Raw genomic sequence first — 23,003 nt, forward strand, 5'->3', positions numbered from 1 at the left:
ACCTGTACAGTGTGGCCCCGGCAGTCCATGGCACAGGATCACCCGTAGGTGCCAATGACAGGACTGGCACTGCCATAGATTTACAATCCGGATGGTTACCATCGCCTCTCTTATAACCCCCAGTGCTAATGCCCAGGCCACGGACTTTTCCATTACTTACATTTTACAACAGGGTTTTTTTGTTTTTTTTTTAAATAAATCACAAGCTTTAAGGAGTCATGTGACAAGTGACATCACTAAGCACGGTTTATAAGGATATATTTATTTTTTGCCTCTTGTATATAAGTGATACAACATGTCAGGCCATTAAGGCAATGATTGGGACTAAGGAGAAAGCTGGTGTGAGGTCCAACAGCATGGGATGAGAAGGGTTAAATGGATCTGTATTCAGTCCGTAATCCACACAAGCCACTGTCCTATCACTGACTGCCAACGAGAGGTCAGAATCCAGTGCATTTATATAAATATTTGTTCTGTGTGGCAGCCAGTTGGGGGATGTAAAACATTGAAGAATTGGAACCATGGGCAGGTTTGGGGTGCAGCCTTCACCCCCCCCCCCCTATAGAGGGCATCATAGGGGCCTTTTGGAGGAGGAGCTCATCTTGACTAAAGCAATCATACAATTTCATTAGCTCAATTGGATAATTAAGGTCCAGGAGAGGAATTAAACGACATTTTCCACCTAAACCCCCTATTAACCCCATCAGAACCAAGGAGAAGAGCAATGATTTTACAACTCCACCCATTGTGTATTAGACATGCAGAGCGAGTAGCCAATCAGATGTTACGTAGCCATATGGCAGTTCTTACTTTGGCTTCCTGTGCAAGAAACATTCAATGCTCCTATTTCTTATTATAATATTATTATTATTATTCCTACCCGGCTCTGTGGGACACCAGTGTGGATATAGGGGGTTCCGGGCACAGGTAATACAAAGACTTTCCAGTGGATAAAATGGTTTATTCCCCCCAGAGAGGAAGAAATGTTGCAGAAATGACATTAAAGGGGAAGTTCACCTATAAATATACTTTAGTATACTATAGAATGTCCTTATCAACTTGCTAACGTCTCTTCATTTTATAGTTATTAAATCATTTTCTTCTGTCACTTTTCAGCTTTCAAATTTGGGTCACTGACCCCGGCAGCCAAAACACTCTATAAGGCTACAATTTTATTGTTACTTTTTATTCCGTTAGCCTGTTCAGGCTTCTCCCACTGATCTTCCAGTCTCTGACTTAAACCGCTGCCTGGTTGCTAGGGCAAAATGGACCATAGCAACTAGAACAAAAACCACAACATACACAAGAATAATTTAAAGGTGAATTGGCCCTTTAACTAGTGACAGGACTGTGGGAAGTATTTTTGGGTTCAGGGACGACTAATAGAGTTGAACAGTCCCTCCTTGTAACTGGTTTCTCCATAGAGGACACAAATGGCACAGATGACCCGCGGGGGAGTGATTAAGGGGACGCTGCCCAGGGAAAGGGTAACTAGGACACAATTCGCACATAAGGCAGCTTCCAAGAACCATTTATAAAGTACAAATGTTGCAGTCGCAGTTCAGTCTGCAGGAAGCAGAATCCTCTCTGTTCATAGGATAACAAGTCGCCCATTAAAATGTAAATGACCCTCCTATAAAGTGTTCCCATGCCGGATCCGCCTACAGGAGATTCAGAGTCTTCTTTACTGCAAATATAATATCCTTCACTTGAGGGACGCAGTTCTCTTCCAGGATCTTGGCGTAAGGCATCGGGACATCAGTGCCAGTCACACGGACCACTGGCGCATCAAGGTAATTGAATGCTGGCCCTGGGAATGGAATGAACCATTGCAACAATTAGAGGGGGGATAGGGACACTGCCATGATGTTTATGGGGCACTTTTTATCTCTAAATGACACTGTTACACAGCAAATAATTCCCTCTGCCATTTAACCTTTTATTCTTCAACCAACAAATGTATTTGTAGCTGTAATATTGGTGTGTAGGCGCCATCTCAGTGCCTTGTGCCCGAGTCTGAGCTTTCAGCCAGCGCTACTCATTAGAACTGCTTTCAGCTAACCTATTGTTTCTCCTACTCCCATGTAACTGGAGGAGTCTCAAGCCGGACTTGGATTTCTTACTATTGAGTGCTATTCCGATACCTACTGGGAGCTGCTATCTTGCTCCCTTCCCATTGTTCTGCTGATCGGCTGATGGGGGCGAGAAGATATTGCTTTCTTTTTTTATGGTGTTGCAGTAAGGCAGTGTTGGAGCACTGTGCTGATTTGGCCAGCACCCATCTCCGGCCTATTTCCCAGGCTTATGTGAAGGCACCTAAGAGGGGGTGAGTCTGTGCAGACATGTTTGTCTGTTGTTTCATAAACAGATCACATTCCAGTAATTTGTATCTGCAAACAAAATTTCTTATCAAACCCCCCAGGAGCCCACCTCCCATTCTATTTACAAGAGGGAAGCCTCAGAATACATAGAATAAAATCATTAGCCAATGAGACAGAGACACAGAGATGCACCGACCTTCCATGATCTTGGCACAGATTTCAGAGCCTACGCCAAACTGTGGCCAACCGCCTTCTACTGTCACCAGATGGTTTGTTTTCACAACGCTCGTCTCGATGGTTTCAATGTCCATGGGGCGAATCGTACGCATGTTTATTACCTTAAAATGAAAAAAAGCTTATTTAATATAATAAGTGGCATTAGCCAATAACACAAGCCCTACAGGGAAGGTCAGAGGCCTTAATTAGAGCAGCAAGTTTGTATAACACAGATATCAGATCTCTCTCTATGGCACATTATATCCATGCAAGGTGAATGCTATTGGTTGGGCTGATCACACTGGCACAAAGCAGTTGCAGCACAAGGATTTCCCAGCAGGCATTTACACCAGTGTGACCAAGCTTATAGACATCCATGTTTAGGGGCACCTATCACCCTTATATTGTTTCCCCCCACCAGAAAACTAATAGAGCCTGCACTCTAGATAAAGAAAACTGCCCCTGCCGGGGCTGGGCAGCCCGCGCTGGGAGGGTTCCCTCCCAGCACGGGTTGCCCAGCCCCGGCAGCCATGTTGGGGCAAATGCATGCGCATAATGAGCGAGTGTGGGAGGGTGCGTTACATCCACCGCTCCTATGCCAGATACATGTACATAGTAAATGAGCGTGGAGATCCGCTTACTATGTGCATAAATGCCAACAATCATGGCTGCCCACATCAGAAGCTCCCTCCTGGTGTGGGTAGCCCAGCGCTGGCGGGGGGAGTTTTTAAAAAAAATAAATAAATAAATAAACTATTGTGCAGGCTCTAATTAGGCAGCACCTCTGGTGGGGGAAACAATATAGGGGTGATAGGTGCCATTTAATTAACTCTTGCTATGTGCCGGGCTGAACATACAGACCCAAATCAGATTGACTTTTAAGGATTCGATACTATAACTCAATTTGTGAGAAACGTTCTCACATAAATAAAAGGTCTAACAAGGTGCTGGGTGAAAATGAAAAAGAGTTAGGATAGGGCTTGGGGTCTCTGCTACATTACAATAGTCAGTGTTACTGCATGGCTTCTTACCTCACAGTCTACTCCCTCCTTGGCCAACACGTTGGCAGCCTCCAGACAGTGGCCAACAGAGCGGGAGTGAGAAACCAGTGTTATCTGGGATCCTGTGATAAATGAGAGTTCTGATGTATGAATATGATCTGACTGAACTGTTGGACTAAATTGGTACTGCTATGAGCATCAGTACTAACTATAAGCCACCCTCCATACGCACCCCAGTTTGCCCCAGCTGCAATAAAACAGAGAAGCCTGCTCCTGCTGAACTGCATTTAGCACAGGGAAATAGCTATTCCAGCACATTGTAGGGTATCACCCTGGGCAGGCTCTGAGCAAGCAGTGGATTCTTCCTGCTAAATTAAGTTTGTTACATAGAAGTAACAATGGCATGGTATTATGGTATGTCCCTGTACTGGCTATTAGAAAATATAATGGAGTGCGTCATGTATGTGTTCAATTGGATTATAACACAACAGGTATGCAATGGGCTGAGAAAGCCATGGTTACGGATATACAGGGTCACTGTACCCTTGTGGATTTGCTCACATTACTGTCTAGTTATATCTGACAGAGCTGCAAATCTGCCAGTGTTGAGTTATGGTTGGCTTAACCCGTGGGCTATTATATTGCTGTGCCCAACCAAGAATTAACAGAGACGTGCTAGTACAGGCTTACCTGGTCGCTCTATCTTTGCTTTCCCAATCGGAATGACATAGTCTTTAGACTGAGCCTGCTCGGATAACTCAAAAGGGACCCCGTACATCAACTCATTTTCCAGGAACACCACTGAAAGAAGAAAAATACAGTAGAAACTGTTCAAAATATAACATTTTATTGCAAGGTAACACAGAGGCACTCCCCTGACAAAGAGGTATAATCACTCAGGAAAACCAAAGGAAGCCTTCTGCTGGAATGGCTACGGCTGAATAGAGCCTACGTATGTGCTATAACAGGCTACTGTATAAATGTAAATATACACCAAGCAAACAAAAAGCTTTCCCAGCTACATATAACTACAAATAAGGAGTGCTCATTGCATGCATTATACACCCTGCCTCTCCTGTACTTCAATAGAAATAAAAGGCAACCTTTTTATAAAGACAATATAATTGAATTAAATACCTGGGTTATTATCCCGAATGGCAGACTTAAGGAGACCTTTAGCATCCTCTGCGTTCCAGGGGCTCACCACCTTAAGCCCAGGGCAGTGTGCATACCAAGCGGCAAAGCACTGCGAGTGCTGAGCTGCCACCCCGGCCGACGCGCCGTTGGGTCCCCTGAAGACTATGGGGACTGGAACAAGCCCAGCGGACATATAGTAGGTCTTGGCAGCAGAGTTGATCACCTGGTCGATGGCTTGCATGGAGAAGTTAAAGGTCATAAACTCACAGATGGGCCTTAGGCCAGCCTGTGTATAATCAGCACAATCACATCAGGGAACAGCCAAACTGAATTATAAATACTGTGGGAAAAGTGAGTTGTATCATGTACGTACCATGGCAGCACCTACAGCGATTCCAGCAAAGCCCATCTATAGAGAACAAACACAGGATCATTATTTAAACTCAGGGTCGGACTGGGCCGCCGGGACACTGGGAAAAATCCCGGCAGCCCAGACCCGACCCTTGCTGTGCTCCCTCTACCTGACTGCTCCTCCCCTGACGCGTTAAATTTACACGCGGTCAGGGGAGGATGCTGGGTGGGGGCCCCTGCGGGGGCTTAGGGGGGCCCCTGCGAGGGGGGGTTAGGGGACGCGGCTGGTGGGGGCACCTGCAGGGCACTGCACTCCCCAGTCCAACCCTGTTTCAACTGCAGGAGCCCATGGACAGAACAACAGACAAGTAAGAAATAATGTAAGACAGACTGCTGTACTTCAGAGCATTATATCCTAGAGCTGCACTGCCCAAATGTTACTTCTTAGTAGGGCCAGATAAGTCAAGGCCAAACGCATGGGCCGATGCTGACTTTAGCTACTTGTGATCAATCGCATCCAGTTAGTTGGCAAAAGCAATTCTATTGGTTCTTTCCATGGACATTCTGTCAGTCACTGGCAGCCAATATAAGCCCAAAGCTTATGGATCAGGGTTAGTACCTCAGACCCACAGCATTTATATATCTTTCATGTACAGGTTCATACCTCAGATATGGGAGTATCCATAACTCTCTTGTCCCCATACTTTTTCCAGAGCCCCCGACTGATCTGAAATGTAGACAGGGATTAGACTTTACATTTGAGCATTTCCATGTTTAACGTTAAGGAAATGGTACCTTATAGGCTCCATCATACTGGGCCACCTCCTCCCCGAGCAGGAACACCCTTTCATCCCTCTCGATTTCTTCATCTATAGCCTGGTTCAATGCATCCCGTACAGTCACCTGCAAACACACACAATTCCGTGCACCTCGTTAGTAAACACCAAGCAATATGAAAAGCATCGTTCCTAATTATCTGAGAAAGCAAGAACCTGATCTGGGCCCAATCCCATGGGTTTATTCTATACCTCATACTTTGTCTCTGCTGCAAACTGCTCACAGCCCCATCATGTTTCCCCCAAGGAGCCATCAGCAACAGATCCCTGAATGATTTTATTTCCAGCTAAAATTGTAAGTGCAGTACTTGTGTTTAAATAAATGTGCCGATGTGGTTTTACACAATGGGAGCGCGCCCCTTCTTTTATATTTATTTGTAGATTTCTGCCTGTTTGGGACCAGCAGATTAAGGCGGCAGCACCCCATCATGAACATTTATCAGAGCCATCAAATTACTTGGAGCATTTGGACTTTGTTTTTATGTATTCTGGCTTTAGTTTATAACACCAGTAAGCACTCAGTGCCGGATTTCCGTTTGGGGAGCCCCAATGGCTGCCCCACTCTCTGCCCCCCAGAACTACGTGCATCATTTTCGCTCACGTACGGAGCACTGGGGGACAGGACTCACTGAAGGTTTCTGCGCATCCCGTTTCCAGTGCTCCATATGTGAGCAAATTTCACTTGTGGCTGGGCAGCATGCCACCCATACATTTATACCGCCCTAGGCCCAGGCCTTTGTGGCCACGCCCCCTTTTGAACATACATAATCCTTACAGAGTCCTGTAAGACAAGGGCTTCCTTTAGATCTACACAGGCTGTCCAAAACCAAAAAGCAGAAGGCCTTTTTCCTCTCACGAGCAACAGTCAAATGTAAAAAGACTTGGAGAGCAACACAAGCACCATAAAAGTTCATGGAGGAGCCAAATAAGGGCTGTGATTGGCTATTAGGGGCCTCTATGCACCCTATCAGCTTACAGGGGGCTTTATTTGGTAGGAAATCTTGTTTTTATTCAACCAAAACTTGCCCCCAAGTCAGGAATTCAAAAATAACTCCCTGGTTTGGGGGCACTGAGAGCAACACCCAAGGGGTTGGGGAGCAACATGTTACCCCTGAGCCACTGGTTGGGGATCACTGGGCTAGACAAAGGGGTTACTTACATAGTAAGTTAGGTTGAAAAAAGACATACCTCCACAGCACCAGATTTGTCTTGCCCCTAGGCCGCCCCCATTCACAGCTCTCACAGTAATTAATCCTTTCCCATTTTTTTAAACTGAACCTTAACCCTTAAGCGCCTCGTCTCCATTGTAAACTTGCCCAATGTGGCCAATGACACTGCAACTCATTATTACACAGAGAATTCACAAAGATCATTAAACATAACTGCCATTGGAGTCAGTGTCTGTCTGGCTGTTCCAACCGCTGAACCAATGGCACAAAAACCAGATGATTAAAGGACAACTAGTACTATATTGTACTTATGTGGTCACTTGGTTCCCATGACAACCTCTGTGCAGGGGAATAGGGGAAGGTCACAGTGGGGGTCAGGGCTGGGCTGTCATTGGTTCAATGGAGTGACTGACAGCTCTGCCTCCCAATAGGCTCCGCAGAAGGGTTATACAGCCAGTGCAGCCGAGTCCCAGCAGACACTAGGGAGCAGCGGACTCTCCCAGCCCCACACCGAGCACAGGAGACCGGCTAAGGTACTAGGGGTTACCTGCAGGGCGGCCGGGGTGCTTCTGTGGAAGCTTCTCTTCAGAAACACGGACACCGAGCTCTGCAGAAGACAAGGGAAAGTGAAGCATTTAGTATCCATACAGAATAAAGGCAAAGGTCCCACCTGGCCCGAACTCTTAGTCTCTTTACCTTCCCTCCGCAGAACAAGCTCCTGAGGGCGGCCATCTTACTTCTGTCCTCTGGACAAAACGTCGCCCTTCGCGAACGCCTCTGCCAATAAAAATCCGCTCTCGGCGCTAGGCGGTCACCTGACGCAGCGCGACCAATGAAAAGCAAGGCGTGACTGTATTTCTGCGATAAACTTGACACGGCCCCGCCTACACAGAGCTTGTAAAGCGGGGAGGGAATGTTGCTGTGCAACAACCAATCAGTAGCGTGGGTTTGGGGGACGTGGAAGGGTAGTCGTGAGGGACAATTTTTTTAGTAAGTAATCCTTGTCGCCTTACGGGAGAAGGCTGCGAATGGGATGATTCATGCGAAGGGTGTGCGAGTGGGTAGGTATGAGGGTTTGGGGAGAGGCCAAGGCGGAATTACTGGGGCGGGGGGGGGGAGGCTTGGGGAGCACTAGCTGCTACATGTGCGGCCCGGGTACCGCTCGGAGCGTAATATCTCCGCTCAGCTGGGGGTTGTGCAATGACACTGAGGCCCCGGCAGGGGGGATGGAGCGGCCCGCCAGCTTTACTTCTATCATGTGGGCAGCACCGGGGTATTGGGCAGTGCGGTAATGACTGACCCCCCCCCCCCCCCCCCCTGTATAAAGCTTGGGCCGGGTACATTACTGGGGGGGGTGATAAAGTGACGTGTGTGGCACAAGCGCAGCGATACCGTGAGATATGGGGCTGCGGGGGGGGGGGGGATAATAATACAGGGGTGCGATGGGGTTAATACAGGGGTGCAGAGGGGGTAGGTAATACAGGGGTGTATAGAGGGGGTAGGTAATACAGGGGTGTATAGAGGGGGTAGGTAATACAGGGGTGCATAGAGGGGGTAGGTAATACAGGGGTGCAGAGGGGGTAGGTAATACAGGGGTGCAGAGGGGGTAGGTAATACAGGGGTGTATAGAGGGGGTAGGTAATACAGGGGTGTATAGAGGGGGTAGGTAATACAGGGGTGCATAGAGGGAGTAGGTAATACAGGGGTGTATAGAGGGGGTAGGTAATACAGGGGTGTATAGAGGGGGTAGGTAATACAGGGGTATATAGAGGGGGTAGGTAATACAGGGGTGCAGAGGGGGTAGGTAATACAGGGGTGCAGAGGGGGTAGGTAATACAGGGGTGCAGAGGGGGTAGGTAATACAGGGGTGCAGAGGGAGTAGGTAATACAGGGGTGCAGAGGGGGTAGGTAATACAGGGGTGCATAGAGGGGGTAGGTAATACAGGGGTGTAGAGGGGGTAGGTAATACAGGGGTGTATTGAGGGGGTAGGTAATACAGGGGTGCATAGAGGGGGTAGGTAATACAGGGGTGTAGAGGGGGTAGGTAATACAGGGGTGTAGAGGGGGTAGGTAATACAGGGGTGCATAGAGGGGGTAGGTAATACAGGGGTGCAGAGGGGGTAGGTAATACAGGGGTGCAGAGGGGGTAGGTAATACAGGGGTGCAGAGGGGGTAGGTAATACAGGGGTGCAGAGGGAGTAGGTAATACAGGGGTGCAGAGGGGGTAGGTAATACAGGGGTGCATAGAGGGGGTAGGTAATACAGGGGTGTAGAGGGGGTAGGTAATACAGGGGTGTATTGAGGGGGTAGGTAATACAGGGGTGCATAGAGGGGGTAGGTAATACAGGGGTGTAGAGGGGGTAGGTAATACAGGGGTGTAGAGGGGGTAGGTAATACAGGGGTGCATAGAGGGGGTAGGTAATACAGGGGTGTATTGAGGGGGTAGGTAATACAGGGGTGTAATGGGGGATAATAATACATTACATTACATTAACATTTATTTATAAAGCGCCAACATATCCCGCAGCGCTGTACAATAAGTGGGTTTCATACATTGGACATACAGAGTAACATATAAAGCAATCAGTAACCGATACAGGAGGGGAAGGGAGCCCTGCCCAAAAGAGCTTACACTCTACAAGGAGTAACATATAAAGCAATCAATAACCGATACAGGAGGGGAAGGGAGCCCTGCCCAAAAGAGCTTACACTCTACAAGGAGTAACATATAAAGCAATCAGTAACCGATACAGGAGGGGAAGGGAGCCCTGCCCAAAAGAGCTTACACTCTACAAGGAGTAACATATAAAGCAATCAGTAACCGATACAAGAGGGGAAGGGAGCCCTGCCCAAAAGAGCTTACACTCTACAAGGAGTAACATATAAAGCAATCAGTAACCGATACAGGAGGGGAAGGGAGCCCTGCCCAAAAGAGCTTACACTCTACAAGGAGTAACATATAAGCAATCAGTAACCGATACAAGAGGGGAAGGGAGCCCTGCCCAAAAGAGCTTACACTCTACAAGGAGTAACATATAAAGCAATCAGTAAACCGATACAGGAGGGGAAGGGAGCCCTGCCCAAAAGAGCTTACACTCTACAAGGAGTAACATATAAAGCAATCAGGAACCGATACAGGAGGGGAAGGGAGCCCTGCCCAAAAGAGCTTACACTCTACAAGGAGTAACATATAAAGCAATCAGTAACCGATACAGGAGGGGAAGAGAGCCCTGCCCAAAAGAGCTTACACTCTACAAGGAGTAACATATAAAGCAATCAGTAACCGATACAGGAGGGGAAGGGAGCCCTGCCCAAAAGAGCTTACACTCTACAAGGAGTAACATATAAAGCAATCAGTAACCGATACAAGAGGGGAAGAGAGCCCTGCCCAAAAGAGCTTACAATCTACAAGGAGTAACATATAAAGCAATCAGTAACCGATACAGGAGGGGAAGGGAGCCCTGCCCAAAAGAGCTTACAATACAGGGGTGTAATGGGGGGTAATAATACAGGGGTGTAATGGGGGGTAATAATACAGGGGTGTAATGGGGGATAATAATACCAGTGGTGTAATGGGGGATAATAATACAGGGGTGTAATGGGGGATACTGATACAGGGGTGTAATGGGGGATACTGATACAGGGGTGTAATGGGGGATACTGATACAGGGGTGTAATGGGGGATACTGATACAGGGGTGTAATGGGGGATACTGATACAGGGGTGTAATGGGGGGATAATAATACAGGGGGTGTAATGGGGGGTAATAATACAGGGGTGTAATGGGGATACTGATACAGGGGTGTAATGGGGGGATAATAATACAGGGGTGTAATGGGGGATACTGATACAGGGGTGTAATGGGGGATACTGATACAGGGGTGTAATGGGGGGATAATAATACAGGGGTGTAATGGGGGGATAATAATACAGGGGTGTAATGGGGATAATAATACAGTGGTGTAATGGGGGGATAATAATACAGGGGTGTAATGGGGGGATACTGATACAGGGGTGTAATGGGGGGATAATAATACAGGGGTGTAATGGGGGATACTGATACAGGGGTGTAATGGGGGATACTGATACAGGGGTGTAATGGGGGGATAATAATACAGGGGTGTAATGGGGGATACTGATACAGGGGTGTAATGGGGGATACTGATACAGGGGTGTAATGGGGGGATAATAATACAGGGGTGCAATGGGGGGTAATAATACAGGGGTGTAATGGGGGATACTGATACAGGGGTGTAATGGGGGATACTGATACAGGGGTGTAATGGGGGGATAATAATACAGGGGTGCAATGGGGGATAATAATACAGGGGTGCATAGGGAGCCAGTACAGAAATGCAGTGGGAGTTGATACTGGGGCGCAGGAAGGTGTGGGGGTCGGGGAGCAGGGTACTGTGGGCTATAATGAGGCTGCACTGGGAGAATATGCGAATATTAATGGATTGGCGCTTAGTACGGTGTGGGGGGCGGGGCTGTGGGGAGGGGATAGCGAGTAGGCGGGGCTGTGGGAGGGGATAGCGAGTGGGCGGGGCTGTGGGAGTGGATAGCGAGTGGGCGGGGTTGGCGGGAGCTGCAGGCCTGGGACCGTACGATTCAGGCCCATCCTCCTTCCCTCCCCGCACCGGGGGCACTGTATGGGGCAGTACCGGGAGCGGAGCGCTAGTAGGTGAGATACAGGCGCAATAGTCCTGCCCGGGGGTTATTAACCCGTGTAGGGGTCTCAGCTTGGCCCATTCTCTGTCCCGTATTGGGGAGCCCTCCTGCTGCTGCCAGTCTGTTAGTGCCAGTCCCAACCCGCTGACATGGGATTTTGCTGCACCTTCCCATAGATATACCCCCTCCCATAGATATACCCCCTCCATTATCATTTGTACCTTTCCTCTGCTAATATAGCGTCCCTGCGCCCCCCCTACTGGTATTCCCTGTCTCTGTGCCCCCCCCCCCACTGGTATTCCCTGTCTCTGTGCCCCCCCCCCCCACTGGTATTCCTGTCTCTGTGCCCCCCCCCCCTACTGTATTACCCTGTCTCTGTGCCCCCCCCCCCCACTGTGTATTCCCTGTCTCTGTGCCCCCCCCCTACTGGTATTCCCTGTCTTCTGTGCCCCCCCCCCCCTAACTGGTATTCCCTGTCTCTGTGCCCCCCCCCCTACTGGTATTCCCTGTCTCTGTGCCCCCCCCCTACTTGGTATTCCTGTCTCTGTGCCCCCCCCTACTGGTATTCCTGTCTCTGTGCCTCCCCCCCACTGGTATTCCTGTCTCTGTGCCCCCCCCTACTGGTATTCCCTGTCTCTGTGCCCCCCCCCCTACTGGTATTCTGCCCTGTCTCTGTGCCCCCTACCGGTATATCCCTGTCTTTGTGCCCCCCCAACCACACATTCTCTAGTGTGTAATATTCCCTGCTTCTAGTGCCCCCCCCTACCTGGTCTTCCCGTACTCTGTCCCCCCCCCCCCTACTCGTATTCCCTGGTCTCTGTGCCCCCCCCCTACTGTATTCCCCGCTCTCTGTGCCCCCCACCTACTGGTATTCCCTGTCTCTGTGCCGCGCTCCTTACTGGTATTCCCTGTCTCTGTGCCCCCCCCCTCACTGGTATTCCCTGTCTCTGTGCCCCCCCCTACTGGTATTCCCCGTCTCTGTGCCCCCCCCCCCCACTGGTATTTCCCTGTCTCTGTGCCCCCCCCTACTGGTATTCCCCGTCTCTGTGCCCCCCCCCCTACTGGTATTCCCCGTCTCTGTGCCCCCCCCCTACTGGTATTCCCCGTCTCTGTGCCCCCCCTACTGGTATTCCCTGCTCTGTGCCCCCCCCCCTACTGGTAGCTGTCCCTCTGTTGCCCCCCCCTTACTGGTATTTGTTCTCTGTGGCCCCCCCCCCTACTGGTATTCCCCGTCTCTGTGCCCCCCTACTGGTATTTTCCCCGTCTCTGTGCCCCCCCTACTGGTATTCCCTCTCTGTGCCCCCCCGCCCTACTGCGTATTCCCTGTCTCTGTGCCCCTCCTTACTGGTATTCCTGTCTCTGTGCCCCCCCCCTACTGGTACTGTCCTACTGTATCCCTGTCTCGTGCCCCCCCCTACTGGTATTCCCTGTCTCTGTGCCCCCCCCCCCCCCTACTGGTATTTCCTGTCTCTGTGCGACCCCCCCCCCTACTGGTATTCCCCTGTCTCTGTGCCCCCTCCTTACTGGTATTCCCTGTCTCTGTGCCCCCCCCCCCCACTGGTAATTCCCTTGTTCTCTGTGCCCCCCCCTACTGGTATTCCCTGTCCTCTGTGCCCCCCCCCCCCCTACTGGTACTTCCTGTCTCTGTGTGCCCCCCCTACTGGTATTCCCTGTCTCTGTGCCCCCCCCCCCCCTACTGGTATTCCCTGTCTCTGTGCACCCCCCCCCCTACTGGTATTCCCTGTCTCTGTGCCCCCCCCCCCACTGGTTATTCCCTGTCTCTGTGCCCCCCCCTACTGTATTCCCTGTCTCTGTGCCCCCCCCCCCCTACTGGTATTTCCCTGTCTCTGTGCCCCCCGCCTACTGGTATTCCCTGTCTCTGTGCCCCCCTACTGTATTCCCTGTCTCTGTGTACTGGTATTCCCTGTCTCTGTGCCCCCCCCCCTACTGGTATTCCCTGTCTCTGTGCCCCCCCCTATACTGGTATCCTGTCTCTGTCCCCCCCCTTAATGGTTATTCCCTGTCTTCTGTGCCCCCCCTACTGGTATTTCCCTGTCTCTGTGCCCCCCCTCCTACACTACTGGTATTCCCTGTCTCTGTGCCCCCTACTGGTTATTTCCCTGTCCTGTGCCCCCCTACTGGTATTTCCCTGTCTCTGTGCCCCCCCCCCCCCCCTACTGGATTCCCTGTCTCTGGTGCCCCCTCCTACTGGTATTCCCTGTCTCTGTGCCCCCCCCGCGCAGCTTCACTGGGTATTCCCTGTCTCTGTCTTGCCCCCCCCTTCCTTCCTACTGGATTTCCCTGTCTCTGTGCCCCCCCCTACTGGTATTCCCTGTCTCTGTGCCCCCCGTAACTGGTATTCCCCTCGTCTCTGTGCCCCCCTTACTGGTCATCCCTGTCTCTGGCCCCCCCCTACTGGATATCTCCCTTCTCTGCTGGCCCCCCCCTACTTGGTACCCTGTCTCTTGTGCCCCCCCCCTTACTTGGTATTCCCTGTTTCTCTGCTGCCCCCCCTACTGGCTATTCCCTGTTCTCTGATGCCCCCCTCACTGGTATTCCCCTGTTCTCTGTGCCCCTATGGTATTCCCTGTCTCTGTGCCCCCCCTACTAGCGTATTCCCTGTCTCCTGTGCCCCCCCCTACTCGCGTATTCCTGGTCTCTGTGCCCCCCCTACTGTATTCCCTGTCTCTGTGCCCCCCCCCCTACTGGTATCCCTGGTCTCTGCTGCCCCCCCTACTGGTATTTTCCCGTCCTGGCCCCCCCTTAACTGGTATTCCCTGTCTCTTGGCCCCCCTCTGTATTCCCTGTTCTCTGTGCCCCCCCCCCCTTTACTGGTATTCCCTGTCTCTGTGCCCCCTACTGGTATTCCCTGTTCTCTGTGCCCCCCCCCCCTACTGGTCATTCCCTGTCCTCTGTGCCCCCCCCTACTGCGTAATTCCCTGTCTCTGTGCCCCCCCCCATACTGGTATTCCCTGTCTCTGTGCCCCCCCCTACTGCGTATTCCCTGTCTCTTGCCCCCCCTCCTAACTGGTATTCCCCTGTCTCTGTGCCCCCCCTACTGGTATTCCCTGTCTCTGGTTGGCCCCCCCCCCACTGGTCATCTCCCTGGTCTCCTGTGCCCCCCCCTACTGGTATTTCCCTGTCTCTGTGCCCTCCCCTACTGGTATTCCCTGTCTCTGTGCCCCCCTACTGGATTCCCTGTCTCTGTGCCCCCCCCCATCCCTACTGGTATTCCCTGTCTCTGTGCCCCCCTACTGCGTATCCCGGTCTCTGTGCTCCCCCCCTTACTTGTATTCCCTTGTCTCTGTGCCCCCCTACTGGTTTCCTGTCTCTGTGCCCCCCCCCCCTTCTTGTGTATTCCCTGTCTCTGTCCACCCCCCCCCCATCCCTACTGGGTATTCCCTGTCTCTGTGCCCCCCCCCCCACGTGGTATTCCCTGTCTCTGTAGCCCCCCCCCCCTACTGGTATTTCCCTGTCTCTGTTGCCCCCCCCTACTGGTATTCCCTTGTCTCTGTGCCCCCCCTACTGTATTCCCTGTTCTCCTGTTGCCCCCCTACCCTACAGGTATTCCCTGTCCTGCTGGCCCCCCCCCCCTACTGGTAATTCCCTGTCTCTGTGCCCCCCCCTACAGGTATTCCCTTGTCTCTGTTGCCCCCCCCCTACTGCGTATCCCTGTTCTCTGTGCCCCCTCCTACTGGTATTCCCTGTCTCTGTTTGCCCCCCCCCTACTGTATTCCCTGTCTCTGTGCCCGCCCCTACTGGTATTTCCCTGTCTCTGTGCCCCCCCTTACTGTATTCCCTGTCTCTGTGCCCCCCCCCTACTGGTATTCCCTGTTCTTGTGCCCCCCCTACTGGTATTCCCTGTCTCTGTGCCCCCCCCCCCTACTGGTATTCCCTGTCTCTGTGCCCCCCTACTGGATATTCCCTGTCTCGCGCCCCCCCCTTTACTGGTATTCCCTGTCTCTGTGCCCCCTACTGGTATTCCCTGTCTCTGCTGCCCCCCCCCCTTATGGTATTCCCTGTCTCTGTGCCCCCCCCCCACTGGTATTCCCTGTCTTCCTGTACTGTATTCCTGTGCCCCCCCCCTACTTGGTATTCCTTGTCTCTGTCCCCCCCTACTGGTATTCCCTGTCTACTGTGCCCCCCCCCCTACAGGTATCCCTGTCTCTGTGCCCCCCCCCCTACTGGTATTCCCTGTTCTCTGTGCCCCCCCCTACAGGTATTCCCTGTCTCTGTGCCCCCCCCCTTACTGGTATTCCCTGTCTCTGTGCCCCCCTCCTACTGGATATTACTCCTGTCGTCTGTGCCCCCCCTAGCTGGTGATTCCCTGTCTCTGTGCCCGCCCCTACTGGTATCCCTGTCTCTGTGCCCCCCCTACTGGTATTCCCTGTCTCTGTGCCCCCCCTACTGGTATTCCCTGTCTCTGTTGCCCCCCCTACTGGGTATTCCCTGTCTCTGTGCCCCCCCCTACTGGTATTCCCTGTTCTGTGCCCCCCCCCTACTGGTCTATTCCCTGTCTCTGTGCCCCCCTACTGGTATTCCCTGTCTCTGTGCCCCCCCCCACTGGGCCCCCTCGGGTATTCCCTGTCTCTGTTGCCCCCCCCTACTGGTATTCCCTGTCCTGTGCCCCCCCTACTGGTATTCCCTGTCTCTGTGCCCCCCTACTGGTATTCCCTGTCTGCTGTGCCCCCCCCTATGGTTATTCCCTGTCTCTGTGCCCCCCCCTACTGGTATTCCCTGTCTCTGTGTTCCCCCCCCCTACTGGTTTCCCTGTCTCTGTGCCCCCCCCCCTTACTGGTATTCCCTGTCTCTGTGCCCCCCCCCTACTTGTATTCCCTGTCTCTGTGCCCCCCCCTACTGGTATTCCCTGTCTCTGTTGCCCCCCCCTACTGGGTATGCCCTGTCTTCTGTGCCCCCCCTACTTGGTATTCCCTGTCCTGGCCCCCCCCCTACTTGGTATTCCGGCTCTGTGCCCCCCCCCACTGGTATTCCCTGTCTCTGTGCCCCCCCCCTACTGGTATTCCCTGTCTCTGTGCCCCCCCCTACTGGTATTCCCTGTCTCTTGCCCCCTACTGGTATTCCCCTGTCTTCTGTGCCCCCCTACTGGTATTCCCTTTCTGTGCCCCCCCCCCTTACTGGTATTCCCTGTCTCTGTGGCCCCCCCCCCACTGGTATTCCCTGGTCTCTGTGCCCCCCCCTACTGGTATTCCCTGTCTCTGTGCCCCCCCTACTGGTATTCCCTGTCTCTGTGCCCCCCCCCTACTGGTATTCCCTGTCTCTGTGCCCCCCCCCCACTGGTTATTCCCTGTCTCTGTGCCCCCCCCCTACTGGTATTCCCGTCTCTGTGGCCCCCCCCCCCCCACTGGTATTCCCTGTCTCTGTGCCCCCCCACTGGTATTCCCTGTCTCTGTGCCCCCCCACTGGTGGTCCCTCTCTCTGGGGCCCCCGCACTGGTGTTCCCTCTCTCTGGGCCCCCCTACTGGTTTGGAACATTTTAATGGGCTGAGAAGTGAGGCTTTAGATTATGGCCAGTATATAGATTGGCGTATCAGATAAACCCCAAAACAAAGGTGGCACAACTGCCAGCTCTCGTAATCACTGTGCTCCTGCCAGATGGGAATGTTTAGAAATGACAAAGTGACAGGAGGGATGTGAGGAGCCTGTATGTACATAGCTGTGTAGATTGTAGTTGCCCTTAGCAGCTAGTGACAGATAAGTTTTATGCCAGTCTATAAGGCTGGGACCTAAATAGCAGTAAATCAGTTTTTATTTCAAAGTTAAACCCTTATATAATATCTTCCTTATCTGTAAACCAGAGATTGAAGGCGGGGGTAGCAATGGGTTGTTCATACAGCCTTATTTATATAAACTTTGGGGTCTGTGGAACAAAACTGGCTTGATAGAAGTTTAGTTAAGCGATTGCAGTCACTGGGGGGTGTCTAACATTCAGCCCCAGTGATTTAGCTCCTTTAATGAGCATTTGGAAAGATCCCGCAGGGTGAGCTGCTGAAAATAGAATCTATCAATATTGGAAATAGACTGAGGCAGCGATTGTATCAGCGTAGTGCGCTTTGTGCATAAGTCGCAAAACTAGAGGGTCAGGCTTGCTGTCTTGGGGTGTATAGGGTTCAGTATATCAGGGGACCCCTAATTCTAAAGGTGGCCATACACGGGCCGATTGTAGCTGCCGATATCGATCCCTTAGACCAATTTGGCAGCTTATCGGCCCGTGTATGGGCAGCAACGACTGGCCTGTCCAACCGACGTCTGGCCTGATATCGGCCAGATATCGATCGGGCAGGTTAAAAAATTCAGTAGGCTTGGGGACTGTTGATGCAACTCCATTGAACCAACTGCGTCGGTTACCATCCTTATAATTCGATCATTTGGCCCCCCGATATGGCCCACCTGTGACGTGTATGGCCACCATAAGAGCTAGGCTGATCTGATAGGGAACTGAAGCCTTTCTTCAGTTGTGTAAATGCAGGGCTGTGATTGGCTATCCCTCACCTGCTGTGCTTTTGGCAGAGACTGTTAGAACACGCCCACCCCTCACTCCAATAAAGGAGCTATTTATAAAGATAATGTGTACCTAATGGTACGTACGGATATTAAAGCCGAGTTAGAGAGTAATAGGGATGAGCAGTTTAGGCTCCGGCCGCTGTGTCTCAGGAGCACAATCATTTATAATGATTTGGGGGGGAAAAGCCCGGTGTGACTTGCACTTCTCTATATATAGAAAGGATGGATATAGCAACGTGCAGAATAACATTAGCACCTCTCTGTTCCTTTGTCACCATCCCCGCTCCCAATATAGGGACTTTGTGCCGTCATTCCCATCTAATAAGCAGCGTCTGCACATCTGTCTTACAGAAGCCGGCCGGAGAGAGAAGTGTATGCGTCCCTCGGCAGTGAAGCATTTGCTTACGGCAGGTCAATCCTTTGAACAGATGGATAATGGAGACTGGGGGTACATGGTACGTGCTGCATTGGTTGGAGTAGGGGCCCCCTTGGTTTGGCTTTTTCCTGCTGCGGGTGCTGTGAGTAACGTTCTTTCCTTACATTCCAGATGACTGATCCGGTCACACTTAACGTAGGCGGCCATGTCTACACTACCTCGCTCTCCACCCTGACACGTTATCCAGACTCCATGCTGGGGGCCATGTTCCGGGGGGATTTCCCCACAGCTCGGGACTCCCAGGGGAACTACTTCATTGACCGAGACGGAGCCCTTTTCCGGTACATCCTAAACTTCTTACGGACATCGGAACTGACTTTGCCGGTCGACTTTAAAGAGTTCGATTTGCTTCGCAAAGAAGCCGATTTTTACCAGATTGAGCCTTTGATACAATGTCTCAACGACCCCAAACCCTTGTACCCCACGGACACCTTTGAGGAAGTAGTGGAACTGTCCAGCACCAGGAAGCTCTCCAAGTATTCCAACCCGGTGGCGGTCATCATAACGCAGCTCACCATCACCACCAAGGTGCACGCCCTGCTGGAAGGAATCGCCAACCATTTCACCAAGTGGAACAAACACATGATGGACACGCGGGACTGCCAGGTCTCCTTCACGTTCGGACCGTGCGATTACCACCAGGAGGTTGCCCTCCGCGTGCATCTCATGGAATACATCACCAAGCAAGGCTTCACCATCCGGAATACCCGGGTGCACCACATGAGCGAGCGCGCCAACGAAAACACCGTCGAGCACAACTGGACTTTCTGCCGACTGGCTCGTAAGACGGACGACTGATGCCTGTGGCGCCGTGGCCAACCTGGACGAGGGAACGCAGGAGATGCAGTGTTACCTTGTGACTTTGTGCGCTGTTTTTTGTTTTATTTTCTATTTGTACGACTATTTATTAACAGCCAATCTGATTGAATCGTTCGCAGTGTGATGTAACCCGACATTCCCGGCTTATCCACGGTGTATGCATGTACCTGTATGGAGGAGACTTGTTGTTCTAATAATGCTTTAATGTTAAATATACAACCCTGCTAGTGGGCCCATTGTGCTCAGTACAGTGGTGACAGAACTCTACGCATGGCTGCGCAGCACTGGAGAGATTCACAAATCCAGCGTTATGAGCTTGGCCTTTTGTGTTATTCTCTATGGGGCTGTTCTATTGCTTGCTGTGTGCAGCATTGTGAGCCATTGTGCTATAATGTAACCTTTGGGTAACACTACAGTCAGGCTATGTGTCCAATACTAATAACAGCTCCTAATTCCGAGGTGTACTGCAGGCTGCACTGATTTCTGTACAGCCACACATATGCACCTAAATAACCTAGTATCTAGCTGTGCAGAATTTGGATTTTATTCATGTACAATTATTATTATGGATTTGAATCAAAATGGAACCCAATAACTAATAGTCGAATTTTAGTTTGAGTATAACTGAGAATACAGTATTAACTCATGCTGTAAAGGCGCATTGCAAAGGGGTTTGGATTCAGGCTTGGGATTCAGAATAGGCCTCCAGTACACAGAGGCCCAAACAGCCCCAATAAATAGTGACTGTCTATGGCACCTTACAGCAACCCCTCTGGCATTTGCCAGAACCCACAGATTGCCATTCCGGGCTGGGTAGATCAGCTGATAACCAGAACCAAATCCCTTAATTTAATAATGATAGAGAAGCACCATGCATTTTTAAAAAGTGCTGTAGTTTATATGGTAACCTTTTTTAATTATGACTGAGCTGCCCTCTCCCTCAGTTCTATATAACTAAACTCCTTTTTAGTATGGGAGGGTGCTGTACAGGGTCCAGTAGGGCCCACATTTACAGAGCACACCAGATAAGCTATTTAGGGTACCATAGTTTTAGTAGTCAAGTGGTGATATACAATAGTCCGCGCATTTATGGCTCCCCACGCACCCACAGGATGGAAACATCCAAAAACTGGACTTTTGCTACCAAATAATTTTTTATTTTCAGAACCGACAGGTCAGATATATTGTATAAACGTATATCCACCTCAGGAGCCTATATTGCAATATTATTGTAGAAAAAAAAAATTAAGGTTTTAATGATAGAAGACACCTGTAATCATGGGAAAAATAGTGAATGGGATCCAGAAGGCATTTTCACTATATTTCTTTATTATATATCCATATAAATATGGATATTTCCAGTTACTGTACTTTGGAATACACCTCAGACCCAGCTCTTATGGAGTTTTTAAGGGGAACATGACCTTAAAATTAGGGATAACTGACAGTAGTGCAGTTGGTCTTTGTGTGCAGCTCTTTCATGTATGGCAGTTAAGATGTTACTTGGTTTCTAAGGTCACACACCCTGGCAACAAACGTAGGAGAGGTCCTGAAAAAAAGATTCTAGTCATACATTTATTGGGACATTTTAGGCCACTTCCTGACTACCCCAGTCAAATGCAGTTCTGCCCATATTCCCTCCCTCCCCCACTTCACTGTAGGCCCCAAAGGACGGTAATTACTTTGTGAATTAAGCATTTGCCAATGTATAGCTTGTTATCCCACACACTTTGCTTTGGGAATGGAGATCAGTATTACAGAGAAGCAAAGTCATTTGTACAAACTGTTTGTTTCTATGCAGACAAGGAATTCTGACCAAATATACGTTTAGTGTCACCATAGAGCTGTGTGCTGCTTGTCTATCATTTTGTCGTTGGATCATTATTATACTGCATTTTGGAACATTTTTTGTCCGTGTCTCCTTGTTATGCCCAGTTATGCCCCCAGTTTTTTGTTTTTTTTTTAACTTCAGGCGTTTATTGAATTCACAATATCAATATGTACAGTACTTGAATAACAGTATTGCAATAATAGTTACACATTAGTAGTATCATAGGCATTTATTACATGACATAGCATAGCACATTCTATTATGGTTTAACTCATTTGAGTCAGGACTGACTCGGCCCAAACATATGTGTGATATATTTACTGTCGGTCTGGCCCTGGGATAACAGGACTCTTGGCAGGTATGTAATTACATTCGCAACCCCATAATAATAGGGTAAATAGTTATTTTCTAACCTTTATATGTAGGGTCTGGTTGAGTTACAACTTGTTATTGATGTCATGTTTACAGAGCTTTTCCCCTCTTAACAAAATGTGGGATCTGCCTTTTTGTGCAGTGATTAAAGGAGAAGTAAAGCCTAACTAAAGAAGTAGGCTAGAAATGTTATACATTATGTTTGAGCTTTTGTACCAGCCCAAGGCAACCTCAGCCCTTTAGCAGATCTGTGCCAACAAAGATGCCCCCAGTAGCCCCCCCCATCTTCTTTTGTACTGATTACTTTGTGCAGTTACTGAGCTTAGGGACCGATGTACAATATACTGTATATAGAATATAAATATCACATTAGTAAATCATACAGATAATAACTGCATGGAACTCTGAAAATGAGCCCTGGGGCCTCACCCTCTATGACCGGCAAATCTCATTTTCCGCTTGGTAATTTGTGACAACCCCTAAGCTTAGCTCCTCAACAGCTGCCTGGAGCCCACTGAGCATATGCAGTGCCACTGACACCTCTAACAGATTCCAGTAAGGTGACCGCCTGTGGCAACTTTGAAGTACAGGATCTTTATTACTAAAGATCCTCAACCTTTAGCCTGGTTCAATAAGTTAAAACCTACAACCAGTTTGGGCAACTGGAGCTCCTTCCATGTGTTGTTGATAAACTGCATCTCCCACTATTCCACTGACAGGTTACAGCTGTCACATGGTGTTGAGAGTTGCAGCTTAACCACATCTGGACGTGGATTGCTTGTTTTTTCTTTACAATTTCTGTTTATGAGAAGGCACTGACGTCAGTGGGAAGAGCTTGTTATTTCCAGTACCTGCACTTTAGAACCTAAAGAGGCTCACTAGACCCAGATGAAATACCCAGTAGCAGTGCTGTTACTTGGCTCCTATTCTGGCCAATGGGAGGCACCCTTTGGGTGCTACTGAGCCAGCTGAAAAGCACCCTAAATGCCAAAGTGCATGCATGGGAGGGATGATTTTACTGAGACAATAATATCATTCAGAAAACACTTCATTCATCGGACAGCAAATGTCTCTGTTATCACAGCCAGGTCAGACCCCATACTTGGGAATAAAAATTCACTGTTTACATGATGCTAAAACATCATTTGAGGTAAATATTACTTTAACTGCGCAAATGGTGCTCCTGAAGTACTAGAAGCCATGTGTTTCCACAGATAACATGGGATCGGTACATGTGCCAGTGTATAAGGGGCAGGAGGCCCCACACAGACCCATTTACCTCTCCACATGAATTTCCCACCAGTAACTCTGATACCAACAC

At 50.2% G+C, this 23,003-nt stretch overlaps 2 protein-coding genes across 5 annotated transcripts; one reads left to right on the plus strand and one right to left on the minus strand.

The window, feature by feature from the left end:
• Positions 1–940: 940 nt before the first annotated feature.
• Positions 941–7,775, minus strand: pdhb (pyruvate dehydrogenase E1 beta subunit). The gene is made up of 10 exons (NM_001016212.2): positions 7,728–7,775; positions 7,579–7,638; positions 5,822–5,929; positions 5,691–5,753; positions 5,049–5,084; positions 4,676–4,961; positions 4,229–4,339; positions 3,569–3,660; positions 2,518–2,659; positions 941–1,810 (listed from the first exon to the last, which is right to left on the minus strand). Exons 1-10 carry the CDS (start codon positions 7,761–7,763, stop codon positions 1,662–1,664), a joined length of 1,083 nt encoding a protein of 360 aa, NP_001016212.1. The 5' UTR covers positions 7,764–7,775; the 3' UTR covers positions 941–1,661.
• A 160-nt stretch (positions 7,776–7,935) lies between these two features.
• kctd6 (potassium channel tetramerization domain containing 6) lies at positions 7,936–21,381 on the plus strand. 4 transcript variants are annotated; one of them, XM_012960691.3, is made up of 3 exons: positions 7,936–8,021; positions 18,576–18,679; positions 18,772–21,381. In XM_012960691.3, exons 2-3 carry the CDS (start codon positions 18,599–18,601, stop codon positions 19,456–19,458), a joined length of 768 nt encoding a protein of 255 aa, XP_012816145.1. In that variant the 5' UTR covers positions 7,936–8,021; positions 18,576–18,598; the 3' UTR covers positions 19,459–21,381.
• Positions 21,382–23,003: the final 1,622 nt, after the last annotated feature.

Source organism: Xenopus tropicalis, chromosome 4 (assembly GCF_000004195.4).
Source record: "Xenopus tropicalis strain Nigerian chromosome 4, UCB_Xtro_10.0, whole genome shotgun sequence".
NCBI classification, from domain to species: Eukaryota; Metazoa; Chordata; class Amphibia; order Anura; family Pipidae; genus Xenopus; species Xenopus tropicalis.